The sequence below is a fragment of the Mus musculus genome, chromosome 3 (genome assembly GCF_000001635.26).
Source record: "Mus musculus strain C57BL/6J chromosome 3, GRCm38.p6 C57BL/6J".
Classification (NCBI taxonomy): Eukaryota; Metazoa; Chordata; class Mammalia; order Rodentia; family Muridae; genus Mus; species Mus musculus.
The window spans coordinates 27,316,981-27,343,779 of NC_000069.6; the positions used below are offsets into that span (position 1 = coordinate 27,316,981).

A 26,799-nucleotide genomic window follows, 5' to 3' on the forward strand; every position below is an offset into this window, starting at 1 on the left:
GTTTCTGTGCACTACGTCCTCGTCACCTTCCTGACTTGCTTAGTTTCACTTTTGGTCTCAACAGTAAAAAGAAACTGCATGGGCACTCCGCCTTCTAACTGTGACCTTCTCAGGCACTGCTGCTGGGCTGCAAGTCTGCATTGGGAAGTCAGACCTGGACAGCAGTATGCCTTCCTCAGGGGCCCTGAAGGACCTCAGCTTCAGTCAGCACTTCAGGATGATGGTGATTTGCATAGTGCTCCTGCAGGTGCTCCTGCAGGCTGTGTCTGTGGCTGTGACTTACATGTACTTCACCAACGAGATGAAGCAGGTGAGTGGCCGTGTGCTCTCAGCAGCAGCCTCTCTTGGCTTTGCCGCTTAGCTTGCTCTTCTTTGAAAGCTTAGCTGTAGATTAAAATATGCCTTTCCCAAGTGCAGACTCTTAACTGCTAATAAAGAGAGGGCTTTATAAAACTGCAAGTTGGCAGACTTCCAAGCAGTTGTAGTAACAGAACAGGCTATGAAAACTACAAATGGATATACCGGCACCTCCAAGAAAGTTTGCTATCATTTCAAAAGTGTCTGTGCAGGGTGCAGTTAGTGGTGTCACTTGGCACAAATGCTTTGTGTGAAGTACTCTAGAGTTCCGTGTGTGTGTGTGTGTGTGTGTGTGTGTGTGTGTAAGAGAGATAGAGAGATAGAGAGAGAGGGGAAGAGAGAGGAAGACAGGGAGAGAGGAAGAAGAGAAGAAGAGGGAGAGAGGGAGGAAAAGAGGAAGAAGGAGGTAGAGAGGGACAGAGAAGGAGAGAGAGGAAGAGAGAGAGAGACAGAGGGAGAGAGGAAGAGGGAGGACAGCACATGGTGCTGTGGAGCCTAGAGATAGATGTCAGCTGTTTTTCTCCCTAACTCTCCATGTAGTTTTTCTGAACTCTCACTGTATTGGCTAGTTTTGTGTCAACTTGACACAGCTGGAGTTATCACAGAGAAAGGAGCTTCAGTTGAGGAAATGCCTCCATGAGATCCAACTGTAAGGCATTTTCTCAATTAGTGATCAAGGGGGCAAGGCCCCTTGTGGGTGGGACCATCTCTGGGCTGGTTGTCTTGGGTTCTATAAGAGAGCAGGCTGAGCAAGCCAGTAAAGAACATCCCTCCATGGCCTCTGCATCAGCTCCTGCTTTCTGACCTGCTTGAGTTCCAGTCCTGCATTCTTTGGTGATCAACAGCAGTATGGAAATGTAAGCCGAATAAACCCTTTCCTCCCCAACTTGCTTCTTGGTCATGATGTTTGTGCAGGAATACAAACCCTGACTAAGACAAATTGGTACCAGCATAGTGGGGTATTCCTGTGACAACCTGACCATGTTTTGGGGAGGATTGTGGAAGGACTTTGGAACTTTGGGCTTGAAGATCCATCCATTGTTAAGAGCTCTGTTGGAGGTTGTGCAGGAGCTTGGAAGATAATGTTGAGAACACTGTAGAAGATGGAGGTCTGGTTTGTGAAATTTCAGAGGGAAAATTAAAGACTCTTTTCAGGGCCATTGCTGTTTTGATTGTGAAGATTCTGTAGTTCTGGTTAGCTGGGGCTGAAGAATCAGCTGTGATTAACAAGATACCAGAACTACTAAAGCAAAAACTTTGCATTACTGGGACTATTGATGCTGGTTAGCTGGAGCTAAGAAATTAGCGGTGATTAAGAAGAGACCAGCATCATTGAGGTGACATCTTCTGGGAAGTGTTTTCTGAAAGCACAAAGAGGCTGTGTTCCAGAGATAGCCAAGGTTGCACTCCTGCTGCAGCGGGACTTGGTAATATGTAAGGGTCACCCAGGTGGTATTGGTTTTGAAGGCATGAAGGAGTTGAGCAGAGCAGCTGAGGCTTGGCACTGTGAGAGGCCATGGAAGGCCATTGGTGAAAGTGCAGCCTCAGTTGCAATTGATGGCCCAGGACTGAAGGGGTCATGCAGTGTTTTGGAGATGCCAGTACCATGAGATGACCACCAAGAGCAGCAGCAGCAGTGGAGTAGAGGCATCTGGAGCCTAGAGGATGACGCGTGTGCTACAAAGGGCATGGCTGGAGAAGTGACCCAAGCCCTTGGAGGAGCCCAGAAGATCGTGAGTTGGATCCCAGACATTGGACGGTTGGAGATTGATTTTTGCTTTTGATTGTGACTGTGCCCTGATATTTTCCCTCTTGAAGGAAGAAACTGTTTTAGTGATGCCCACAGTTAAGAGACTTTTAATTTAAAAAGACTTTGGATTTTTAAAAGAGATGGATATTTTAAAGAGATTGAAATTTTAAGAATATGTAAAGACTGTGGGACATTTAAAGTTATTTAGACCTTGGGGATGAATAAGAATGTAAGGGTTGAGGCTTACTAGTGATGTGTTTGTGTGTCAAGTTGACAAGGGGTCAGTTGTATTGGCTAGTTTTGTGTCAACTTGACACAGCTGGAGTTATCACAGAGAAAGGAGCTTCAGTTGAGGAAATGCCTCCATGAGATCCAACTGTAAGGCATTTTCTCAATTAGTGATCAAGGGGGCAAGGCCCCTTGTGGGTGGGACCATCTCTGGGCTGGTTGTCTTGGGTTCTATAAGAGAGCAGGCTGAGCAAGCCAGTAAAGAACATCCCTCCATGGCCTCTGCATCAGCTCCTGCTTTCTGACCTGCTTGAGTTCCAGTCCTGCATTCTTTGGTGATCAACAGCAGTATGGAAATGTAAGCCGAATAAACCCTTTCCTCCCCAACTTGCTTCTTGGTCATGATGTTTGTGCAGGAATACAAACCCTGACTAAGACACTCACCCAACCTTGAGCTCATTGTTTGCTTGTTACTGACTGAGCCTAGACCTCTAGACTTCTGCCCTGCAGTTGCCTGGACCTTGAGGTGAGGGAGTGGCATAGATTACCCCATGCCCAGCAGACATCTATCTTGTCTGCACTTTGACCACTTGTAAGTCTGTAATAACCACTGTCCTCCAGACAAAGAAGTGGGTCTGAAAAACTCTCAAACAAACAAGTCACACTTTGAAAAGCTGGTGGGTAGAAGAGCAAGTGTCTGAACAAAAATCAAAGTGAAGCTCAAAGAGTTAGCATTTGTCTCTCCCGTGATCGGATAGTGATTAGAACTCTGATCCAAGTCATGGAACCAAATGTTGTGTTTTATACAACCACAGGGAAAAGAATGTTTGGTGGACCTGTAGTCAGGTGTGGGGGTAGGGGGTGCCTCTGCAGGCCCATGCTGAGGTATCTCTTCTCCTGAGGGCATGGGGAAGGGAGTTAAGAGGGTAGTATAGATAGAGAAAGGGAGGGAGAGAGGGAGAGGGAGGGAGAGAGGGAGAGGGAGAGGGAGAGGGAGAGGGAGAGGGAGAGGGAGAGGGAGAGGGAGAGGGAGAGGGAGAGGGAGAGGGAGAGGGAGAGGGAGAGGGAGAGGGAGAGGGAGAGAGAGCGCAGAGGAGTAGAGGTCAGCCATAAACATGTGGAGAGAGAAGGGGGAGGGTAGGTAATGGGAGAGAGGAGGAAGTGAAAAGAGGACAGATGGAGAGCAAGAAGGCAAGAGAGAGAGGAGGGGGAAGAGTCAGGCACACCTGGCTGTTGCCAGGTAACCTGGGGGGGGGGGGTAAGACAAAATGCTAACACAATGTATCACATTTCTCAGTCCAGTAAGGCTGAGGGTGGGGGTGCACATAAACCAGATGTTTGAAATGTGTTTGGAGGGAGGAATCAGTCAGGGAAGTGCTTCCTATGTACACGTGAGAACTCAAGTTTGATCCTAATTACCCAGCATGCACCTGTAATCCCAGTGCTTGCAGGGAGAAGACTGAAGAATCCCTGAGGCTTGCTGGCTGAGGGTATATGTAGTCTTACTAGTGAACTCCAGGCCCTGTGAGAGACCCTGCATATCACACACACACACACACACACACACACACACACACACACTTTTATTTTATTTTTTAAAAGAGTATGCTTTGTTTTTAAATAACTCAGAGGAGTTCCTGTGTTGACAATAGTGTGAACACAATGGCCTGGCTTTCCTTCCACCTTTTCCTCTGATTAGACTTGACTTGGCTAGTGGTTTATAATCAGGATTTAACTCCTCCTTTGAAAAAAGTTGGACTTTATGTCAGGAGGAACCTAGATACAAACGCAGAAAATCCCCCGGGACTGGGAATGCCAAACTGACAAGAGTTAAAACCAACTCCACTTCAGGTTGCTCGTGTCCAAGTTGGGTAGACATATGCTCTAGGGAGCCGAGGAGTGGCAGGGATGGTGAACACCCCACTCCCTTGTCTAGAACCTGATGGAGAAATGAATTATCCAAGTTTAGACAGGGCTTTGGAGCCAGGGTAGAGCCAGAGCCCAGGGCTGTGGGTGCCAGGCACTACTCGCCAGCCCCATCCCCCACGTAATCTGCACTGTGCACATTGCCCAGTACACAGTGCAACATCCGACCTGCTGTCTTGTTTGGAACTGCATGGTAAGGGAAAGTTTCCAGAAAAATGGCTGTACAAAATTCACAGATAGCAATGGTCTCCGGGGGCCCTGCAGTTTGTATGTCCTATGGAGCAGGACTTTGATAATCCCAATCAGTTGGAAATTTTTCCAAGTGGGTGAGGTAGATTTTCCTTTTATTTGAAAATAATTATGAAAATTATGGCTGATGGTGATTTATTTATTATAGGGCATGCTGGTCAAGAATCTCCGCATACGTGTGGGGCCAGAGGACGACCTCTGATGTCATTTCTTGGATACCACCTACCTTTTTTTTTTTCTTTTTCTTTTGTTTTCTCTTGCTTCCTTTCTTCCCAGTTATTATTTGAGTCAGGGTCTCTCATTAACTTGGAACTCACCTGGTAGAGTCTCTCAGGGGCCAACCGCAGACTCCATTTCTCTCCACTGGGACTCCAGGACTGCCTTGCTTCTCTCTCTCTCTCTCTCTCTCTCTCTCTCTCTCTCTCTCCCTTTCTTTCATTTTTTCCCTTTCCTTTCTTTCTTTTTCTTTCTTTCTTCCTTTTTTTTTTGTTTTTTTTGGACAGGGTTTTTATATGTAGCCCTGGCTGTCCTTGAACTCAGAGATCTGTCTACCTCTGCCTCATGAAGGCTGGGATTAGATTCGTGCATTCCCCATTCATTGCCTGGCTTAGTCCTAACTTTGTTTATGTGGCTTGGGGGATGGAATTCAAGTCCACAAGTTTGTCTGGCAAGCATTTTCCTGACTGTGTTGTCTCTGTATCCTAAATTTGTATATTTCTTTCTTTAAAATTACATTTATTTATTATTTATGTGTGTTTGTGGGGGGGAACATGCTGTGTCATATGGGTGGTATCAAAGGACAACCTGGAAGAGTTAATTTTTTTCCCTTCTACCATGTGGGTCCTGGGGATTGAACTCAGGTCATAAGGTTGGTTATAAATACGTTGGTCTTTGAGTCATCTTGTTTGCCCCAAGTTTGTATATTCCCCGAGAAATAGAGTATAACTATTGCTACTTTTCAGTTCTACGTTTATGTAAGAGATTGGAGCACATCTGTGGTTATAGACTGTGGCAGCACACCCCAAGGTTTGTTAACTATACAGCATAAACAGAGTGAGTCTGTCTCTGTGCACAGGTGTCCGAGCAACTGGCACAGGTGGCAAGGTGGCCTCACTCCCTCTAAGATTTCCCCAATCCTCTGTCGACTCTGGCAGTCCGATTGGATAATTAAGGTTTCCAAAATTCTGCTCGAAAATCCAGCAGTTACAAATAAAGCTTAGAGTCTCTTCACACAGACACATTTCTTGAGGCAGAAAGGATGTGGTGAAGTAAGGATGTGGAGGGAGAGAGGAGGCAAAGGTGTCGCCAGAATAGCCTGTCTGCAAGGTCTGCAAGCAAGCTGTGGCCAGCGTGGTTCACACCTGTGGGTGCTAAGTGTGGACGAGGAGTGGGCGCTGAAGCTTTCCCTCTGCATGGTCTTTGCCAAGAAATCATTATTTGTGCAAAAAAATATCTCGTAAGACCAACAGCAGAGAGTTGACAATTGTGAGCTCAAGACGGTAGAATAAAGTGCACCTTTCTTTTTCAGATAATATACGTTTTCTAAACTTTCTGTGGTGAATGTCATAAGAATGGTTTGAGCTGTCGAAGTCTGCAGTTCTAAAAGAGTCCAGGAACTGGGCAAGCAAGCAAGGCAAGAACTCCACCGCTGAGCTGTGCCCTTAGATTTCAAAGACATGCCATGTCCGCATAATCGTAAGAGAAAATAATCACAGCCTTGCATACAGTCTGGTTCCCAGCCATGTGCACAGAGGGCCAGCCAGGGCTTAGGCGCATGCGGGGCTACTGTTTTCAGTTTAGTATTTTTGGTTTGTTTTTGGTTTTGTTGTTATTGTTTGGTTTGGTTTTGGTTTTGTTTTCAGATTATTAGCTGGGACCAGGCTGGCCTCGAACTCAGTAATCCGCCTGCCTCTTCCTCCCCCTCCCGAGTGCTGGGATTAAAGGCGTGCGCCACCACTCCCGGCTGGGAATTTGCTTTTTACCTTTATGAAAATGTTTTCTGAATTGTCCATGTCGTCTTAAGGCTTCTCTAAGCTTCTAGTTTATTTTCACTTCTACCATTGAGTCCCACACCCTGCCCCCCAACCCTCCACTGCTTCATTACCGTTTATGTAGTAACTCAATCACGTTCGTTAACTTGTATACCTTCTCAGAAGCCGACCCAACCCAGATACCCACTCCCACCTCCTGAAAATGTTTCTGGAAATTCCCAGAAGGTATCCTGGACATGAGCCAGCTGTTTAATTTGGGCTGGGCTGACTTAATTTTCCTCCTAGGGCACTTTGTCTTCCTCAGACTCCACCCCAGTTACAAGAGGACACTTAGACACCTTGGAAAGACCACAGCAACAACAGCAGCTCCTTCCTGCCCTCGACCCTAACCTTCCAGGCTCTCAACCCTTTCTTGTTGAAATAACCCACTGCTAGGAAAGAAGGAGACAAAGTTTCCCTAGTGTTCATTAGTGTTCCAATGAGCCACCAAGGTCTCTGTGGCTGCTCATTCGGTTTAAACAGTGAATGGTTGGCAATTCATTAAGTTTGGTTTATACTTTTGCTTAGAGGTACATTGCTGAGTGTAGAACTTTGTGATTCTGGACAGAACCTTGCATGAATAATGGAATGATTTTTTTTTTTAAAGAGATGGCTTGGTGCTGGAGTGTAGCTCAGATCATAGAATGCTTGCCTAGCAAGCTCAAAGCTCTGCTTCAATCTATAGCACCACACTACACCGAGAGAGCTGTTGGATGGGCTCCTCGAGCTTGGGAGGACAGAGACCCAAGGATCAGAAACTCAGGGTCATCCTTGGTTATCAAGGAAGTGTGAAGCTAGTGTGGACCATGAGAGGACCTGACTCATAATCAATCAGTCACTCACTTAGTCACTCACTCACTCACTCACTCACTCACTCAATCAATAGATTGTTTTTCTATAGGAAGGGTGAGTTCTTAAATTTACCACCACCCCAAACTTTGCAGGACACTAAATTTAAATAATAGATAAAAGTATTATGTTTAGGCCAGGCATGGAGGGGGATGCTTAAAATCCCATCACTCAGAAGGCAGAGGCAAAGGGATACCTGTGATTTTGAGCCCGGCTCCTTCAAAACTTACTCCAGTTAAAGGCAAATCAACGGATATTTTTAATCAACAGTGATAGGGATAGGACCAAGGGCTTCATGCATAATGGACATGCACTCTACCAGTGAGCCATGCCCCAACTCTACTCTTGTTTTCTTCTGTTTTGTTTTAACAAAGGGTCATATGGATTTGTACAGGCTGGCCTTGAACTTGCTCTGTAGCTTTGACAAGCCTTCAACTTGTGAGTCTCCTGCTTCAGTCCCCCAGCTAGCTGAGTTTACAGGTACCATGTCAACAAGCATTGGGAAATAACAGGTTGTGTATCCAAGCTGTGAGGAAACAAAGCCAAAGGAGAAAGAAAAAAAATCTAGCCAGGTGTGGTGGCACACGCCTTTAATCCCAGCACTTGGGAGGCAGAGGCAGGCAGATTTCTGAGTTCGAGGCCAGCCTGGTCTACAAAGTGAGTTCCAGGACAGCCAGGGCTATACAGAGAAACCCTGTCTCAAAAAACCAAAAAAAAAAAAAAAAAAAAAAAAATCTAAGTGAGAGGGAGTCTTCATCCTCCTCCTTGCCCTCCCTCCTGATTTGGTAACAGCCTGTGGTAATGAGCATGTTCTGGCTCAGGGCAGGCATGTGTGAATGTGTGGGAATGGGGGTTATAATATTAAGGTGTGATCATTGGTAAGGGTAAGGACTTTGGCGGCAATTATGAGGGTACTATAAATATTGGCTTCCTACACCTTCAGTGGCGCTTAAAGTCTCCTTAGATCAGTTCCTAGGCGTTGCTAACAACCAGCGAGTCAGGATTGAGATTCCTAGTGATACCTTGGGTCCATGCAGAGTAGAAACAATGCCATTAGGTACAGTGTACTCACTTACAGGAGCTGTGGTTAGGGGCAGAACACCTACAGTTCACCAAATGGTTGGTTGCCTTTTGTTAAGGATGTGGGCATTTAAATGGATTCCACTCCCTAGTTCGTACATAGGCAGGTTTCCAGCTTTGGAGGGAGAGCCACGCTATCTTAGACGCCATGCTATCTCTGAAGGTTACTTGAAAGTAACCTTTATCATCGCCACAAAGGTCTAATGAGGAACATGTGCATATGAGGGAAAATAAGAACGACACATGTCTTCGAGAGATGGGGCAGAGGAGAGCATGGTGGTCCAGGACACCTGGCCTATTTCTACACCCGCTACCATACCTAGCTGCTTAGTATCGATGGACAGTGGGTGGCATGCCTACTTTTATTTAAACCACAAACTGCCCACGGTGCTCATGATTCTCTCAATGCTCACCACTTTCTGATCTTTTAGCTTCCAGGAAAAGCATGTGTTCACCATACAGTTATGACTTCTCTCCACCCAGCTGCAGGACAATTACTCCAAAATTGGACTAGCTTGCTTCTCAAAGACGGATGAGGATTTCTGGGACTCCACTGATGGAGAGATCTTGAACAGACCCTGCTTGCAGGTTAAGAGGCAACTGTATCAGCTCATTGAAGAGGTAGGTGTTCACAAGAGCAAGAACATGAGGTCAGAGGAGAAAAAATGTGCAGACCTTTAAGCCTGGAAATCTGTATTTGGCAAATGAAGAAACCAAGTCCCAGGGTGCTCCAGAGATTCGCCAGCAATATGGTGTTCTGTCTGATATGAGACAGCAGATAAAGCCCTGGCTGACTGTACAGTGTCTCCTGTAGGTTAACCTATGCATTTACTCTGGGAATGCTGGCACAGGCAGGGCTTGTGCTCAAGGTCACCCAGTGGTTTCTTTATTCATTTCTTATCATTTAGAAGACAAAAGAGGCCCAAATGATGGTGATTCCTCTTCCTCCCCCATGGCTGATCTCTAAAATTAAATACACATTTAATTTTTGCATGCATGTAAAGAAGAAGACATGGGGCAAGGGAACAAGAGATATGTTGAGAAGCTGAAGGTTATCTCAATTCATTGTCGACAAATGACAATTTAGGCAAATGGCGTCTGTCGATGGAAGTTGCTTTGCTGGGATGATCTCTGGCTGAAAACTCGTGTGGCTAACAGTTCATTTCGCTGAATGTGGTTAACTGATTTTACTTTTAGATTAAGTCAAGTCAGTCCCTTCTCTGCCTGCTTCCTTCTGCTATGATGGCATTTACAAATATTTGCCTTCTGCCTTTCTGAAAAGGTCAGATGAAGGCACTGATATTAAAATTACTTTGCAAACTAAGAGGCTCCATAGATGAGATCACTGTCTAAGGATAGAGTGGGAAATCCCAGTGTGGGAGGACGGATGCTTTATGTCAGATGTATTTAGGAGTCTGTTGTTTGTTCCATGGGAAGAGTATTGTCCTAATGATCGAGGCTCTAGTGGGTAACTTGAGCAGTATTCACAGTACGGTCCAGACAGCACCTGGAATGTGGCTTCTATGTCAAATGAACTGTGTGAACGCTCCCTGGCTGGGTGCCATTACCAACAGTTGGTAGGGTGACTGCACATGAGGTTCAGGAAAAGGCCAGGCTTTGGACAGGTGTGAAGGAACATGTCTTAGTCAGGGTTTCTATTCCTGCACAAACATCATGACCAAGAAGTAAGTTGGGGAGGAAAGGGTTTATTCAGCTTACACTTCCATACTGCTGTTCATCACCAAAGGAAGTCAGGACTGGAACTCAAGCAGGTCAGGAAGCAGGAGCTGATGCAGAGGCCATGGAGGGATGTTACTTACTGGCTTGCTTCCCCTGGCTTGCTCAGCCTGCTCTCTTATAGAACCAAGACTACAAGCCCAGAGATGGACCCACCCACAAGGGGCCTTTCCCCCTTGATCACTAATTGAGAAAATGCCTTACAGCTGGATCTCTTGGAGGCATTTTCCCAACTGAAGCTCCTTTTTCTGTGATAACTCCAGCCTGTGTCAAGTTGACACAAAACGAGCCAGTACAGAACCTCAGATTCCTTCCAAAGCCTTTGCCTTAAGGGGTTCAGTGAATCATCAGACAGACAGACTTGAACTATGGAGCAGTCTGGAGGCTGGGGTGCTAGCAGGTACAAGGGCCAACCAAGAAGAAGATATAAGGGAATTAAGAATAATAGATTTTTTTTTTTCTGTCAGTTTCCATTACTTCCCTCTCATCCTCCCAGACCCATCATGGACATCCAGGGTGGAGAGGAACTGGCAGGCAGAGGACATGGAGCAGGTGGATGTGAGCACAGGAGAGGAATTTCATACTCTGCTCAGGCACACTGAGCCCTTATTTCCTGTAAACATCTGCCCATTTTGAACATCTGTCCGTTGAATTCTGAGAGCAGCTGCCCAGGAAGGAATCATTGTTATGCTTTTTAAACACACATTTCCAGACAGATAAAGGCATCTCAGGTCAGATCAGCTAAGGAACATAAGCTTTCTTAATGAGCTGGGGAGGAAAGCCTTGACTCGTGGTCACCTGACCTGCTCCTAGTCACCCTTTCCCTGGCACTTGCTTTCTTCTTCCCTCAATCCCAACCTCCTTTCCCTTTCCTTCCTTCATCTCTCTCCCTTCCTTTCCTCTCTCCCCCTTCTTTCTTCTTTCCTTCCTGTCCTAAAATAAGAGAAAGAAAGAAAAACAGAAAAAAAGAGGTGAGTGTTCAAGCCCACCTTACTCCCTGTCCCTTCTCCAGAGCCCGTGGGGGCAACTCCAGTAAACGCTGGCTCAGCTAGGGGAGGGGTCGAAGCAAAGGAAAGACAGAAAGCTTCTACTTTATGGTGTGGGGCACCGCTGCTGTGCTCCTGACATTTGAAGTAATATGGTGATGATGGCACAGATCCTGAGAGTGACAAGGGATGGGTGGAGGGGGTTCAGAAGTCATAAGGACTCAAACTGGGTTCTGTTTCCCAAATAGCAATGCCCAGTATTTTCTTTTGCACTGATTTTCTGCATTGGTTACTACAAAATCTGGGGCAGGGGGTTGTAATATGTTTAGCAATATATGGAACTTTGCTACCATTTCTTTGGGCCATGAACTTAGCATCAAAACTAGAGAGTAACATGGTGGCACCAAGTCAGACATTTGTAGAGTGAGCATGTCTGTGGGCATGGTTCAGATCTACATAATAGCTCCAGATGCTGGGCTCTGTCTCTCACACACATAGACACAGACACACAGATACACATGAACACACACACACACACACAGGCACACACTTATATATGCACATTCAACACAGAGGGAAGGGACATGGTTATCATCAGCTTCATGGAGCCCTGGAGACATGGCTGACCTATGCAGTAGCTGTGCCCCTCCTTCCTAGCCACTCCAAGTGTCAATCAGCGCTTTCAGATTGTCCTTCGATCACGGTATCTCAGGATTCATCCCATATCCCCCACAAACTCCTATGCTTAGATTAAAGAAGTCCTTCTGTATTGATGTCACTGTAGACGTGTCCTGTTCCACGTCAGAAAGAAACTCTAGAAGTATGTATATTCTGTTGCATTTTTAGGGACATTAACACTCTTATTCAATATTATTTGTAGGTGACTTTGAGAACCTTTCAGGACACCATTTCTACAGTTCCAGGTAGTAATATTTTGTTATTTTTGTTTGCTACTGTCTATGTCACAGCTGAGTAGCTCTGCAGTCTCTCCTTGCTCCCATCCATACATACGGTGAGGACCACTACTCACTCACTGTCTTAAACTGTTCCTTGACTCTTTCTGTCTTTGTACCGAGGGCTGGAAATCTTGGGATTAACTTCATGGCCTCCTCATGGTCAGAACTTTGTTCTTTCTTTATCCTTTATCTCCCCCCCCCCCTCATATGAACTTTCCTTCTACTTCAGTTTCTTTCCTAATGTGATTATTTTGCTATAAATACACCATCATAAGTATTATTTAGAACTCGGCAGGAAGTAAAATAAAGTTCTCCAAAAACTACCCATCTTCTCTGCCTCTGACCACAAGGCTTTTCTTCACCACAAGCCCCTCAGTGTGTCAGTTCTTCCCCAGCAAGCTATCTACCTACCCCTGATCTCATCTGTGCTTTCTACTGGAGCCACGAGCTCAGCAGCCTTTTCTTTATTTTGTTTTTCTCACTGTGATGACCCAGGCTTTTTTTATCACACCATTGGTTCTCCTTCTCTTGGCCCCACTCACTCCGTCCCAGCTCACAGAAGTCTCTCCTTGGCACATTTGTAAGTAAGCTCCCCTGTATCTTGTTATTTCTATCACCTTTACTTACCTCGTATTTTTATATATAATTTTATCCATGTATTATTTTCTCACCCACCACATTGAAATGACTGTGAATAGATAATTTGCTAAGTCTTAATGGCGTTCTTCACAGAATAGAGAAGACGATCTTGAATTCATAATGAAGCATGTAAGGCCCCACATACCCAAAGCAATCCTGAGCTTAAAGAGCGATGCTGGCGTATCACTGTCCCTGATTTCAGGTTATACTGCAGAATCACAACAACAAAAGCATTGTGGTACAGATGCAAACATGGACAGGCAGATCACTGAAGCAGGATAAAGGAAATGGCCATAACCCATAGAGCTACAAATACCTGTTGTGGTGGGTTGAATATGCTTGGCCCAGGGTGTGGTATTATTAGAAGGTGTGACCTTGTTGGAGGAAGTGTGTCACTGTGGGTGTGGGCTTTAAGACCCTTGTCCTAAGCCAGTATTCTTCTAGCAGCCTTCAGATGAAGATGTAGAACTCCTAGCTCCTTCTGCACCATGCCTGCCTGGATGCTGCCATGTTTCTGCCTTGATGAAAATGGTCTGAACCTCTAAACCTGTAAGCCAGCCCCAATGAAATGTTGGCGTTATAGGAGTTGCCTTGGTCATGGTGTCTGTTCACAGCAGTAAAACTCTAAGACACCTGATTTTTGACAAAGAGGTCAGAAATACACTTTGGATAAAAGTCTCTTAAACAAACAATCCATGCATCCACACCTAGAAGAGCGAAAGAAAATAAACAACTTAGAGTGCATTGAAGATCCTAATAGAAAACTCGAAACTACCAGAGAAAAGAAGATAAACATAGGCAAGGATTTTCTGAAAAGGACTCAGGTCACACAGATGCCACCAACTAAAAATGGGACTTTGTAGTTAGCCTACAAAATGGGAAGAAATCTTTGCTAATTATACACAACCATACACACACACACACACACACACACACACACACACAGAGCCATATATATATATACATATAGCTATATATAAGATAGAGGATTAATATCTAGAATGCATGAAAAAACTCAGAGCATTCAAGAACTCATATGACCCACTCAATAAATGAACAGACTGTTATCAAAAGTTACTGGAACCACAATTTCCAGTAACACAGGAAATACATGTTCACCCTCACTAACCATTAGAGAAATGTAAATTAAAACACTGACATTTCATCTCACCGCAGTCAAAATGGTCCTTACAGCAAGCGTGGGTGAAAGCAGGAGCCCGTCTACACTGCGGGTGCAAATGCTGAAGAGTCCAGCCAATATGGAAATGAGCATGGTGTTCCACTGACAATGGGACTTCATGAAATTAAAGCACTGATGCTTCGTGGTGGCCCTGAAAACACCAAAAACAAATCTTCCACATGACCCAGTGTGCATAAAGATGACTAAATCAAGATACCACAGAGACACTTGCATGTTGATGCTTAGTGTGGCTCTAAAATAGGAAAACATGGCACCAATTTATGTGCCCTGTGAGAGGAAGGGAAGACAAAATGTGCTGTACACATAGTAGGATTTCCTCAACTGTAAAGAATGAAGCTACATCATTTGTGTGAAAGTGGATGCAAGAAGAGATATTAAGTGATCCAAACTCCTTTCAGAAAGACAGCTATTGCATGCTTTCTCTTAGGCATAGATCCCAGAGCTTATATGAATGTATGCAATTATGTCCACATGTATATATGACATGAAAATAGAAATGAAACTACGGATCACAGGAACTAACAGGAGGTGGGAGTAGGAAGGAGGCAGGGGGATGGGTTAATCTGCTCAATGTGTAGTGTGTATTTGTATGACAGTGTTCTTAGGAAGACAGAACTGTTGTACCATGAAAAATATATGTATAATAAGAAAATTAAAGGTTCATATTTTTGCTCTCAAATCCAGGCTTTTTTAAAATAGCCTTGAAATGATCTCAAATGCAAACTGGATCTTTCTATTTAAAACCAAAGGGTTAAAGGGTAGGTTCAGACTCGTCATGATGCATGTAACCATGATGGTCCATGGTGAACTGACACATAGACCTTGACAGTTGCGCGTTCTGACTGAGATTAATTGTAATTGACTCTGTAGCTCCACCTCACACTTAGTCTTTAATATTCTCCCAACATGCAGCCGCTCTTATGAACTCACAGCTAATGTGGCTACTTCACGAGCTGTGCTGGTGTTGGAGTGATGCGGAGCTTACTGTGGCTCTTGTCTGAGCACCACACACGTTTGGGAAATGTTCTCTAGCTTCAAGAACTCTGAAAGCTGTAAGAAAGAGGTGCCAACTTACTGACAGAGGTCATTCTATCAGAGTAACAGCAGAAACCCTAAAGGCCAGGAGGTCAGGGCTGATGCTTTTCAAGCCCCAGATTAAATCAAGCAACTGCAGATCAAGACCACTACATCAAGGGCCAACAGGGTGGTTCAGCCGGTAAAGGAGCTGACAATATGAGCTGAATCATAGATTGTAAATGATGAACCATTTCAAAAAGCTGGCCTATCCAAGCATGCTGCAGAATGAACACACACACACACACACACACACACACACACACTAGGTCATGTGGAAAATTAGTGTTTAGTGGTTTCAGGGCCTCCATGCTCATTTCCATATTGGCTGGACTCTTCAGCATTTGCACCCGCAGTGTAGATGTGCCCCCACTCCCCCTGTGCTTGCTGTTAAGTGCCATTCTGACTGGGGTGATACGATACACACATGCACGTCTGTACTATTAGAGCTGTGAGGGAGGAGAGATCAGCAGCCACCAGCAAGGCTTCAGGCTCCCAAGGGGAGAGTTACACAGAGCGAGACACCTGACATCCTCCTCTGACCTCTGCACATTGGCACACGATGCATGCATCTATCTGCCACATATACCCACACCGCCCCTCCATTCATCCACCCCACCCCCACCATGCTCTTTTCAGAACCATGTACACTCTATCTGGTTTCTTAGATGCTCAGGAGAAATTTTTTGCGTTGAGAAGAAAGCGTGGCTTCCTAAAATAACAAGAACAACATTAACAGTGATTTATAACTAATACCAGATAAACAGAAAATGGCTTCTCCTTTCTCATTCGCTCCTCCTTATGAGAATGTACTGCCTGCTTTGGCTTCTGGAGCTCCCGACCTCGAGGTTGGCCACTGTAATTTGCCTAGCAGCCCCTCTGCCCATCAGACTAGACCTTGACATAAGCTGGCCTGAGGCATGACACATTTCTTTACACCTTCTAGTGTCTTGGGGAGGCAGCCTAAGTCTTGTGTAGTTTGTTTCCTTCAAGTTGGATCTGCACTTCCTTCCTTTCTTCTGTCCTGGGCCTTGACGTTAGCTCTCTGGCAACATCTCTCTTCCATCATGACAGACCCTCTTTGCCTTGTTTATCTGCACACCTCTGTTTCTTGATTATTTTCAAGCATTCTCCTTGTCACTAGATGGGCGCCTGGGATAGATGCGGTGATCGCTTTAACTTACAGGGATAAGCAACCGAAAAGTTCCTAACAGTATCTGCTCAGCAAACCCTCCTCTGACCTCAGGTCTCTAGTAACTAGGACTCTGTCCTTCCTCTGCTTAGGGGGTCCCTCTTACCTCTCCTTCTCATAAAATATAGTAAATTCCTCAAGAACTCAGTTGAATCAATGGTTAATTGATATAACTCTGCATAGCGTGGTATAATTTCTTGTCATTGCCAATATTTGTTTGTTGATAGAATGTAATTGATCTTAACAAAACGCAGGCAGGAATGGGGATTTGAAGCTATATTTTAAAAGACATTGTTGTATAAGTTTTATATTATGCATGTGCACACGTGTGTGCACAGGTGTGTGCCTGTATGCACACTTTGGAGATCAAAAGAGGTTGTCATGTGTCTTCCTTTAAGAGTTTCTGTCTATTCCCTTTAGATATGGTCTCTCACAGACCGGAGTTAGGATGACAGCCAGACAACCCCCGCTCTCCCCTTGTCTCCATTCAAATCTTCCCCATGGCTTTCTCCTGGGGATACAGCATGTAGCCATGCCTGAGTTTTTAGGTGGGTGCTGAGAATCTAAACTCAGATCCTCTTGTTGGCCCTGGAACTGGAGTTACAGACCAGGGTGAGCAGCCATGTGGGTGGAGGGCTCAAACCCTAGTCTCCCTGAAGAGCAGCCACCTCTCCAGCCCCACTATTTGGGCTGTTTTATGAAACCATAGGATGAGTTTGGGAAGGGTCTGAGCTCAGGATGCCTGGTCAGACACAACTGTGTGAGCTGGGCAGTGTATTTGAGAAGTGTTTTGACAAGCACTGATGTTTTTCTGCCTTGTGTCTTTTAGAAAAGCAGCTAAGTACTCCTCCCTTGCCCAGAGGTGGAAGACCTCAGAAAGTGGCAGCTCACATTACTGGGATCACTCGGAGAAGCAACTCAGCTTTAATTCCAAGTAAGATCATGAGGGCTGGGGTGGGGGCTGGCAGCAGGGTGAGGTGAGGCTGACACCTAGCATTTGGGAGACTCTGGAATTGTTGAAAGTAGTTTAACTTCTATCTGAAGTATCTCTGTGACTCTAAGGGCTCAATAGGGATCCAGTCTCAGACGACTGTTTTGTGAAGCAAGAAGACACACAGGGAACCCGCTAACACTGCCATAGCTGGCCTCAGGAAAGTGTGCACTAGAGAGCACTGTGTCTCACTGGGCCACCTTTGTTGTTGTTGTTGCTGCTGCTGCCATCTTCTCCTCCCATCCTCCTTCCCTCTATCCCCTTCCTCTCCTCTTTTATTGAAACAGTGGTTCATGGCAGGCTTCAGAACTCCAAACTCTTCTGTCTCAAGCTCCCAAGGGCTGGCATACTAGGCACCAGCACACTCAGACTTTTTAAATCTTTAAAGTAATATTCTCTCTCTATGTATATCCCTTCTTCCCTCCTCCTCTCCCTTCCTCTCTTTCTTTCTCTCCTCCTCCCCTCCCTCCCTCTCTCCCACCTCTTCCTCCCTCTCTTTCCTCTCCCTCCCTCCTTCTCCCTCTCCTCCCTCTCTTTCCCTCTCCCTCTCCCCATCCCTCCCCCTATGTCCCTTCTCCTCCTCCCCTTGTGGCAACTCTTCCATCTTAAAATCTACAGCCTTTGACCCCACCACAGTCTAATCCACAGCCTTTCTCTTCACCATAAGGCACTAGGATCTCCCATCACAGGGACACTTTTGAACCACAGGGAACCACGAACCTGTGTGTGTGTGTGTGTGTGTGTGTGTGTGTGTGTGTGTGTGTGGTAGCTGGCAGGAGGGACAGACAGTAAACATGTCAAAATGATCCAGGAACCTCCCAGTTTTCATGTGATTAGCTTTTGTGGTCCATGTCAGATGAAAAGTGTAAGAAGGTGGATTTTGGAACCACATTGTGTGCAAGCCCAATGAAAATACTGACTGTGCGGAGCAGTTGAGGTATCTCCTCATTCGATGTAAACGTCTTCCCACTAACTGTTTCTTTTGTTTCCACGTAGTCTCCAAGGATGGAAAGACCTTAGGCCAGAAGATTGAATCCTGGGAGTCCTCTCGGAAAGGGCATTCATTTCTCAACCACGTGCTCTTTAGGAATGGAGAGCTGGTCATCGAGCAGGAGGGCCTGTATTACATCTATTCCCAAACATACTTCCGATTTCAGGAAGCTGAAGACGCTTCCAAGATGGTCTCAAAGGACAAGGTGAGAACCAAACAGCTGGTGCAGTACATCTACAAGTACACCAGCTATCCGGATCCCATAGTGCTCATGAAGAGCGCCAGAAACAGCTGTTGGTCCAGAGATGCCGAGTACGGACTGTACTCCATCTATCAGGGAGGATTGTTCGAGCTAAAAAAAAATGACAGGATTTTTGTTTCTGTGACAAATGAACATTTGATGGACCTGGATCAAGAAGCCAGCTTCTTTGGAGCCTTTTTAATTAACTAAATGACCAGTAAAGATCAAACACAGCCCTAAAGTACCCAGTAATCTTCTAGGTTGAAGGCATGCCTGGAAAGCGACTGAACTGGTTAGGATATGGCCTGGCTGTAGAAACCTCAGGACAGATGTGACAGAAAGGCAGCTGGAACTCAGCAGCGACAGGCCAACAGTCCAGCCACAGACACTTTCGGTGTTTCATCGAGAGACTTGCTTTCTTTCCGCAAAATGAGATCACTGTAGCCTTTCAATGATCTACCTGGTATCAGTTTGCAGAGATCTAGAAGACGTCCAGTTTCTAAATATTTATGCAACAATTGACAATTTTCACCTTTGTTATCTGGTCCAGGGGTGTAAAGCCAAGTGCTCACAGGCTGTGTGCAGACCAGGATAGCTATGAATGCAGGTCAGCATAAAAATCACAGAATATCTCACCTACCAAATCAGAGTGGGTGTGCCCCTGTGTGTATATGCGTGTCTGTGTGTGTGTGCATGTATGTGTGTGTGTGTGTGACTGTTCTTTATGGTAACTGGTTATGTTTTTCTCAAGTGAAAAACATAACTCTATACATGATAACATAATATCCCATCATCAGTGGAACCTTGCCCAAAGAATGTATGAAATCTCCAGGCAATGAATGAGGGCAGCCCAAGAAAGAGGCCCGCAGAGCCATACCACAGGGCTGCCCCACCCTGCTGGAGCTCAGATCCTGCCACTGCTGCAGGCCCTGGGTACCAGGTGTAGAGTTGGAGGAGGTCTTGCCTGTGGGTCTAGGTCTTTGGTGCCTACCTCCTTGATATGGCCCCAGTCCTCCTTTGCTTGTTTGCTAGTTTTATCATGTTTCCCAGGCCGGCCTCAAGTCCAATATGTAGTCAAGAGTGATCTCTAACTGTGCAACCTCCTGCCTCCAAGATCTGCTGAGATTATAGGCATGTGCCCCCCTGTCTGATTTGTGTAGAGCCAGGCTTCTTGTACATGTGACAACCATGCCACCCTCAGCTCTGTCCCAGCTCCATTTCTTCCTTTCTGAATGCAAGCATTTACTTTGTGTCCCTATATTCTAGAATGTGCAACAGTGAAGAATTTGCTCTGACTTTCAGGATAAAGTTTGAACTAGGTTCACCATGCTTGCTTTGTCCAGATTGCGACTGTCACCCAGTCCTCTGGCTCTTCCATCTGTCTGTCCACTCCACCTACCAAGATGTTGAACACTTGTTCTTTTTAAGATGTTGGTGCCTGGAGTTTCATTAGAGTAACACAAAACTAACTAAAACCAAACAACTCCAAAGGAGCCCATATGTGTTTTAATGAAACATTTTTTAAGCCTATTGGGGGCCTGAAGAGATTGCTCAGAGGAAAACAGCACTTCCAGAGGACCCAGGTTCAATTCTCATCGCTGATGTGATAGTTAACAGCTGTAACTTCAGTTCCAAGGGGTCTGACTTTCTGCCCTTTGCTTGCAATGCATGTATGTGATACACAGACATACATTCTGACAAAATATATCCATACACAAAAGTATTTTTTTAAAAGCTTATTTGAATGTAAGAGTATGGCTAGCTGTCACTTCTGATACCCCTTCTTATTTTTTTATGACTCAAGCCCTTATAAACTAGCAAATAGAAGTCACAGCTACCACTTGAATATAAGCACTTGAATACCTCCTCTCACTAGAATACAACATAGCTTAATAGTAAAAATCTTGCCTTAGTAAAGTACTTGCATGTCATGTCTACATGAACCAAATGAATGTATTAATTAATAATAGACATAATGATCACATCGGAAAGGCTGTGAGAAATAATGGAGAACATTTGAAAGCTCAAGATGGAAGGGAAAGGCACTTGTCAAAAATCTTGACAACCTGAATTTGACCTTTGGCAGGGCTGAAAACTAAACCCAGGGTCTTACTCCCAGTAGGCATGAACCCCCACACTGAGCGGCACCACAGCCCTAAGGTTTTAAATGGCAGAAACAACTGAGCGCTTTTCTAATTCCTGGTCCCCAAGTCATCACTGATGGCAAAATTCACAGCACTTCATCTTGTCTGCCAAGCTGGCAAGCGAAATGGTGTCTGATTTCTTTTTTGTTTTTTTAAAGATTTATTCATTATTATATCTAAGTACACTGTAGCTGTCTTCAGATGCACCAGAAAAGGGCGTCAGATCTCATTACGGATGGTTGTGAGCCACCATGTGGTTGCTGGGATTTGAACTCAGAAACTTCAGAAGAGCAGTCGGTGCTCTTAACCACTGAGCCACCTCTCCAGCCCCAGTGTCTGATTTCTAATGTTTGTGTTGAACGTATACATTCTTTGTCTGCTGTTAATTCTATAGTAATCTCCTGTGAAAGATTTTATAACGCCCAGGCCTGGATTCAACCACAATCCAACAGGATCGGAATCCTGGGGTGGTGCTCAGAGATCTTTTTGTGCGTGCATTTTAGTTTTTTAAAGTAATTAGCAGGCAGCCTGCAGGACACATCTTTGCCAAAATGTCAAATGCTGTGACTTATAAATTAAATATTTAAGAATGCAGCATACCCAGAGAAATCATTAGATGTTCAAAGATTTAATTCGTGTGCAACATTAAATGCCATGACTTGTTTAAACAAGCACACCTAAATATTCTTTCTTCTGCTAGAATCTGAAGCCTGTGATGCAGGAAGCAAGAATGGAGAGAATATTCTAGAATAAGAACTTTCTGGGCGATTGTGAGCCCTTTAATAAAAGGCATGAATACTTATCTGTTTGAAAGAGAAATCAATTTGGGGTGGGGGCGGGGGTTGTCCTTTCTTTGCTGAGTTCTAGCCCAACAAGCCATCTGACTTGAAGACTAAGACGAGCCTGCCACCTGGGCAAGCACAGGGACAATGATCCCAGGGCAGAGGCCAGCTCTGCTGTTTTGAGAAGTGTCTAGGCAAAAGCTTTCTTTCTTTTTTTTTTTTTTTCAGACCAAAAGGGGCCTCTTTAATGTCACACACCATTAGTGCCACCAGGTGGCGAGGTTCCCTTAATTTCTTCAGTATCAAGTCTTTTAAAAGTGTATGAGTATAAACATCTTCAAATTCTCGGGTTTAAAAACAAAATCAAAAATGAAAAAAGGTCGCTTACCTTTAGACCATAGGCAACTGGAGCTAAAGACAAGAGATAAGCTGGTGTACCCCGATGGAGCAGCAGGCTTTAACTGAATCTGTGAGGAACAGGGTGGGGCTTCACATGGTAAAACTGAATCTGAGGTGTGTTCTTTTGCCTGTTTGGGTTGTTGCTGTTGTTACTGCTTTGTTTTGTTTTTTTGTTTTTAAGTGAAACAGAATTTAAGTCTTTTGGAAGACTTTTGTAAATTCTCTTGGTCCCAAGGGAGGGCTCTGTGACGTCTGGAGTCTCAACAGTTTGGTCTTTGCCCTGTCTCCTGTTATTATAGACTGTGGCCTTTGCCACTCCATCACTGCCTACTGTTTTTCTTGGAGACAGGGTCTCTCCCATTACGGGCAGCCAGCAGTGCCCTGAGAGTCTCTTGACATGTGGCCATGAAGGCTTTTTACAAGGATGCTGGGGATTTGAACCCGGGTTCTCATGCTTGAGCCATAACTGCTCTTACCCTAGAACTGTCTCCCCAGTCCAATCACTGCTACTATTTTTTTTTCTTGGCAAATCAATTCAGTTCTTTAGTTTTCTTTCAAGTATTGTTTTACCTATTTATCATATTTATCACTTTCATTATCAATGTTAGAAATTTTGTTTAGCCAGCCTTTTTACTTATTCTTGAAATAAAGGGTTAAATAGATATTTTTTCAGTTGTGAGACATGAAAATCTTAGAAAGAATTTTTCTTTTCTTTTTCCTTTCATTTTAATAGCAGTGAATCTAGAAAGAGAATTATTTTTCATGGTGATTATTTCAAATGTATTGATACCATTTTGTGGGCTGGGAAATGTTAAACTTTGTAAACTCTGAAACGCACAAAGTGTTGCTTTGAATTTCACCTTAATAAAAATAACATCAAGTATATGCAGTGCACTTTCCTCTCCCCCTCCCCCTCCAGCTCTGCAAGGTACAGTCATCTTTTGTCTACTAAGACTGATGGTTCTGATTTCCATTGTTTTATATTTTCCTCTTACTGTGTGTGTGTGTGTGTGTGTGTGTGTGTGTGTGTGTGTGTGTGTGTGTGTCTGTGTGTGTGTGGTGAACTGCTCTTTACACCCGTGGGCTCCATGTATTCCTCTGAATTATATAGTGCTGCACACATTTTGTCAACCGTCTGAGGGTCTCAGCACTTGATCAGTGAATGTAACCCATTTCTACTTATTGTAAAAAGCAGTAACACAGGAGCTCATTTGTATCTCTTTGCTCCCAGTTTAGCTCTCACTGTGTACTCTCTCCCCAGCCTCCTAGCTTCCGTAGGGTAATCTGAATGCTTTAAAGGAAATGTCTTAGTCTAATTTCCAGTTGCTGTAATAATACACGCTGTCGAAAGCAGCTTAAGGGAGAGAGAGTTTCATCTGTAGTCCAGGTTACAGCCCACCATTGCTGGGAAGTCGCAGAGGCAGGAGCTTTTGAGAACTGGACATAGCCACACTGAAGAACAGAAGAGCGTGGATTAAGGCATACTCAATAGTTCTCACACATCTTTATTTTTATATAGTTCAGGATCCACATTAACTAACACAATTAAGATAATCCTTCCCAGACAGTCTCACATTCTTGGAGGTCCAGCTTCCAGGTGACTCTAGACTATTTCCAGTTGACAGTTAAAACCATCACAGGTAACTTTACAACTTTAAGGCTTTGTTTTTAAGCTTTTTATTGAGTCCCTGTGACTTTCCCACCATGCACCCCAATCCCACTCATCTCTCACCCCCCGCCCACCAAAAGAGAATAAAAAAACCAACAAAACAGAAAATATCTTGTTACGGAAGCTGTAGTGTGTCGCAGTGGTTCCACAGCACACCCTTTTGTCCACACACGTTTACTCGCAAACGTTCGTTGCAATGAGTCATTGGTCTGGCTTCTGCTATGCTATCAATACTGGATCCTCACAGGGACTCCTCTTTCTTATCCTGTGTCATGGAGATCCTGCAGCTTTGGATCTGCAGGACAAATCCTTTCCTGCGTCCAGCAGTTCATAGATGGGGTAGATGTTGAGGTGGGCCAACTCAGAGCCCTGGAGCTGGGCCTAGGTGGGAGCTGAGCTGGCCAGCTCACCAGCCCTTCTGCATTCACACTGCCAGGGTGAGCTTTCCAGCACTGGCCTGGCTAGCTCCCCCAATGCTGCAGCTGGCAAAGGGCAGGGTCAGCTCTCCCACTCTCAGACCCTAGGTACTGGCTTACCCTTGCTTTCCCATCAGGGCCAACACTTCTGTGCCGCTCAGGTAAGGTGCAGGGCCCGCTCTCTCAAAACCTGCAACCAGTTAGGGACAAGACCAGCTCGCTGACTGTCTCAGGGGGCAAGGACGGAGGGGAGGAGAAGGTTTGTTCTTAATACCTGATCAATTTTTCTTACAAGACCAATAATTAATTTTTTTCATCTAAGTTTAAATGTTATTAATCTTCGAATCTCTGACTCTTATCTACCTACCCTGTACAAACGAAAAACTGCAAGTTTCTTGTATTTCATTGAGGTATCTTCATATTGCGGTTGAAACCATCAGTTTTACTGCTATTGTTGTCGTGATTGGGAGTATTGAGAACTTAGACTTTGCCAGAGCAATGGATTCCTACATTGTCCGGATCGTACATCATCACAGAGTTGGCACTGTAGACTTTATTCACTAAACTCAGAGATAAAGAAGCAACCCAGTGAGAGATTGTTTTCAACCCACCTCTCATTGGTGACATGGGAGCTCTCTCGAAACTGCTCCCTCACCCCAGACCTGAGCAACCTCTAACAGGAAGGAGAGCACCTCTGACCCTATTGATCTCTGAACATGGCTGACATCACCAGTCTCTTTTCTATCCCCGAGGCATGGCAGTACTGGGATGGCACCAGCTTAGGGGGCGAGCCTGGGATCTGTGTTAGTTGCTACCTCGCTTGAAATGATGAGTCTAGCTTATGTTCTTCCCAAGCTTATTGGGAGACTCAAGAGAGACTACATGTGCAAGTTCTTAAAAACCACATTGCATAAGTGTCTTCGAGGCATTGTGGAGAGCAGAAAATACTATTTCATTATAGCAATTTTGAACCCTTTTCAGCTGGCAGACTTTAAGGTGAGAGTTGTATTCATGACTGAAGCATCAGAGCTTCTTCACTTCCTTCCCTACTTAAAGTTGTCATTTGATTTTTTTTTTTTAAACAAATGGACCAAAGGACATAGAACATAAAGACCCGGGGACCAGAGAAGTTCGATGTGAGTGCCATTCTCTCTTTTATGTTCCATGGACAACAAACTCCGAGGAGAAAATCGCTACACAGATTACTTGTACTTGAACATGAGCACAGACTTCATTAGGAAGATGATAACTAGGACCTTCCTCTCCTCATTATCTTTTCTAGAACAGGTTGTCTTTAAAACCAGCAAGAGGCTTCCAACGAGCAGAACATCCACGCTCTCTTAGTGACTTCTGTTGCTAGGGCAGCACCCCTGACAACAGCACCCCTGACAACAGCACCCCTGACAACAGCACCCCTGACAACAGCACCCCTGACAACAGCGCCCCTGACAACAGCACCCCTGACAACAGCACCCCTGACAACAGCACCCCTGACAACAGCACCCCTGACAACAGCACCCCTGACAACAGCGCCCCTGACAACAGCGCCCCTGACAACAGCGCCCCTGACAACAGCGCCCCTGACAACAGCGCCCCTGACAACAGCACCCCTGACAACAGCACCCCTGACAACAGCACCCCTGACAACAGCGCCCCTGACAACAGCACCCCTGACAGCAAGGTTGAAAGGAAGACCTGATCCCTCTCCAAGTCTGAGACTAGGGTCTGCCGCGGGAAGGAAGCCATGGAGGATCCTGATGGACCAGATGTCACATGGGGGACAGAGGGCAGCGAGTCATGTTTCCAGAGGCAAGAGTGACAACTGCTTCTACCCGACTCCCTTCCTCCATTTTCCTCAGCCTGGGACCCCAGCCTGTGACACAGTGCCACCCTGCTCAGGGCAGATCATATGACCTCAGTTAACTTAATCTAGAAAAATCTCAGCTGTCCTTGGAGATGTGTTCCCATAGCGATTCTAAATTCTGTAAAATTATCTCGATAGACCATCACAGCAATAACAAAAAAATTCTCTCTAGCTTTCAAAATATAGGATTATTTATATGTCCCTTCATGTGTTCTCTCATTAAAGAACTAAACCAAATAAGTATAAAAACATACCATATTCTCTTATTTTCCATAAATTTTACTAAATAAAATATAGACAGTATTTGTTGGAAAACTATGGAAAGTCATTTTCTACATTCTTCACATGTAGTAAATAAACACATTATCCTTTGTAATAATATGGTAGAAAAGTATAATTCTCTATGTTATAATGATAGAAAATTATAATAGTTTTATATATGATGATATGTTATAGATAATATAGACATACATAATATATATAATGGATCATATAAGTATAATAACTGAGGTCTCAATTTCTATATTCCAACAAAAATAAAAATAAATTGGCTTACATTAATAAAAAGACTTTTTAAATTTGAGACAGAATCTCTTTATGTGGACAAGTGTGGACTTTTACTCACAGTGATCCACCTGCTTCTGCCTTTCAAGTGTTAATTAGTGGCAGGCGCCTAAGCCTTTTTTTTTTTTTAAAGAACCCCAGAAGCACTTTATTTTACCACACTTCTTATGGAATTGGTATTTAAAAGAATTCATCATCACCATCATCATCGCTATTATTACATGTGTGCTTGGGTCAGTTCTCTGCGTTCACTGTAGCTTCCTGAGATAGAATGCAGGTTGTCTGGCTTGCAAGTTACCTTTGCTCACCATCATTAGAGACTTAAAAAAAAACCCCAACAACATAGTAACACTTTAAGTATTTTCTGTTTGTGAAGATGAGGCACAAAAATAAGTTGGTTTACTTAGAACCAGTTCTTGGCATTTTACGTAATTGAATGAAACCAAATCAGTGTGGTGGGTAGTGGGTATTAAAACAAAATCTC

General features: G+C 44.6%; 1 protein-coding gene across 1 annotated transcript; it reads left to right on the plus strand.

Moving 5' to 3' along the window:
• The first annotated feature begins 96 nt into the window (after window positions 1–96).
• On the plus strand, window positions 97–22,685 carry Tnfsf10 (tumor necrosis factor (ligand) superfamily, member 10). The gene is made up of 5 exons (NM_009425.2): window positions 97–310; window positions 8,953–9,090; window positions 12,073–12,115; window positions 17,084–17,188; window positions 18,242–22,685. The coding sequence occupies exons 1-5, from the start codon at window positions 167–169 to the stop codon at window positions 18,685–18,687; spliced, it is 876 nt and encodes a 291-aa protein (NP_033451.1). The 5' UTR covers window positions 97–166; the 3' UTR covers window positions 18,688–22,685.
• Window positions 22,686–26,799: the final 4,114 nt, after the last annotated feature.

What these genes read in the sequence shown, in the direction of transcription:
- Tnfsf10 (NM_009425.2), top strand. Translation starts at nt 167, where the DNA reads ATGCCTTCCTCAGGGGCCCTGAAGGACCTCAGCTTCAGTCAGCACTTC. An exon ending in TCACCAACGAGATGAAGCAG is followed by an intron (nt 311 to 8,952) that starts GTGAGTGGCCGT and finishes CTCTCCACCCAG; the next exon opens with CTGCAGGACAATTACTCCAA. An exon ending in CACCATTTCTACAGTTCCAG is followed by an intron (nt 12,116 to 17,083) that starts GTAGTAATATTT and finishes TGTGTCTTTTAG; the next exon opens with AAAAGCAGCTAAGTACTCCT.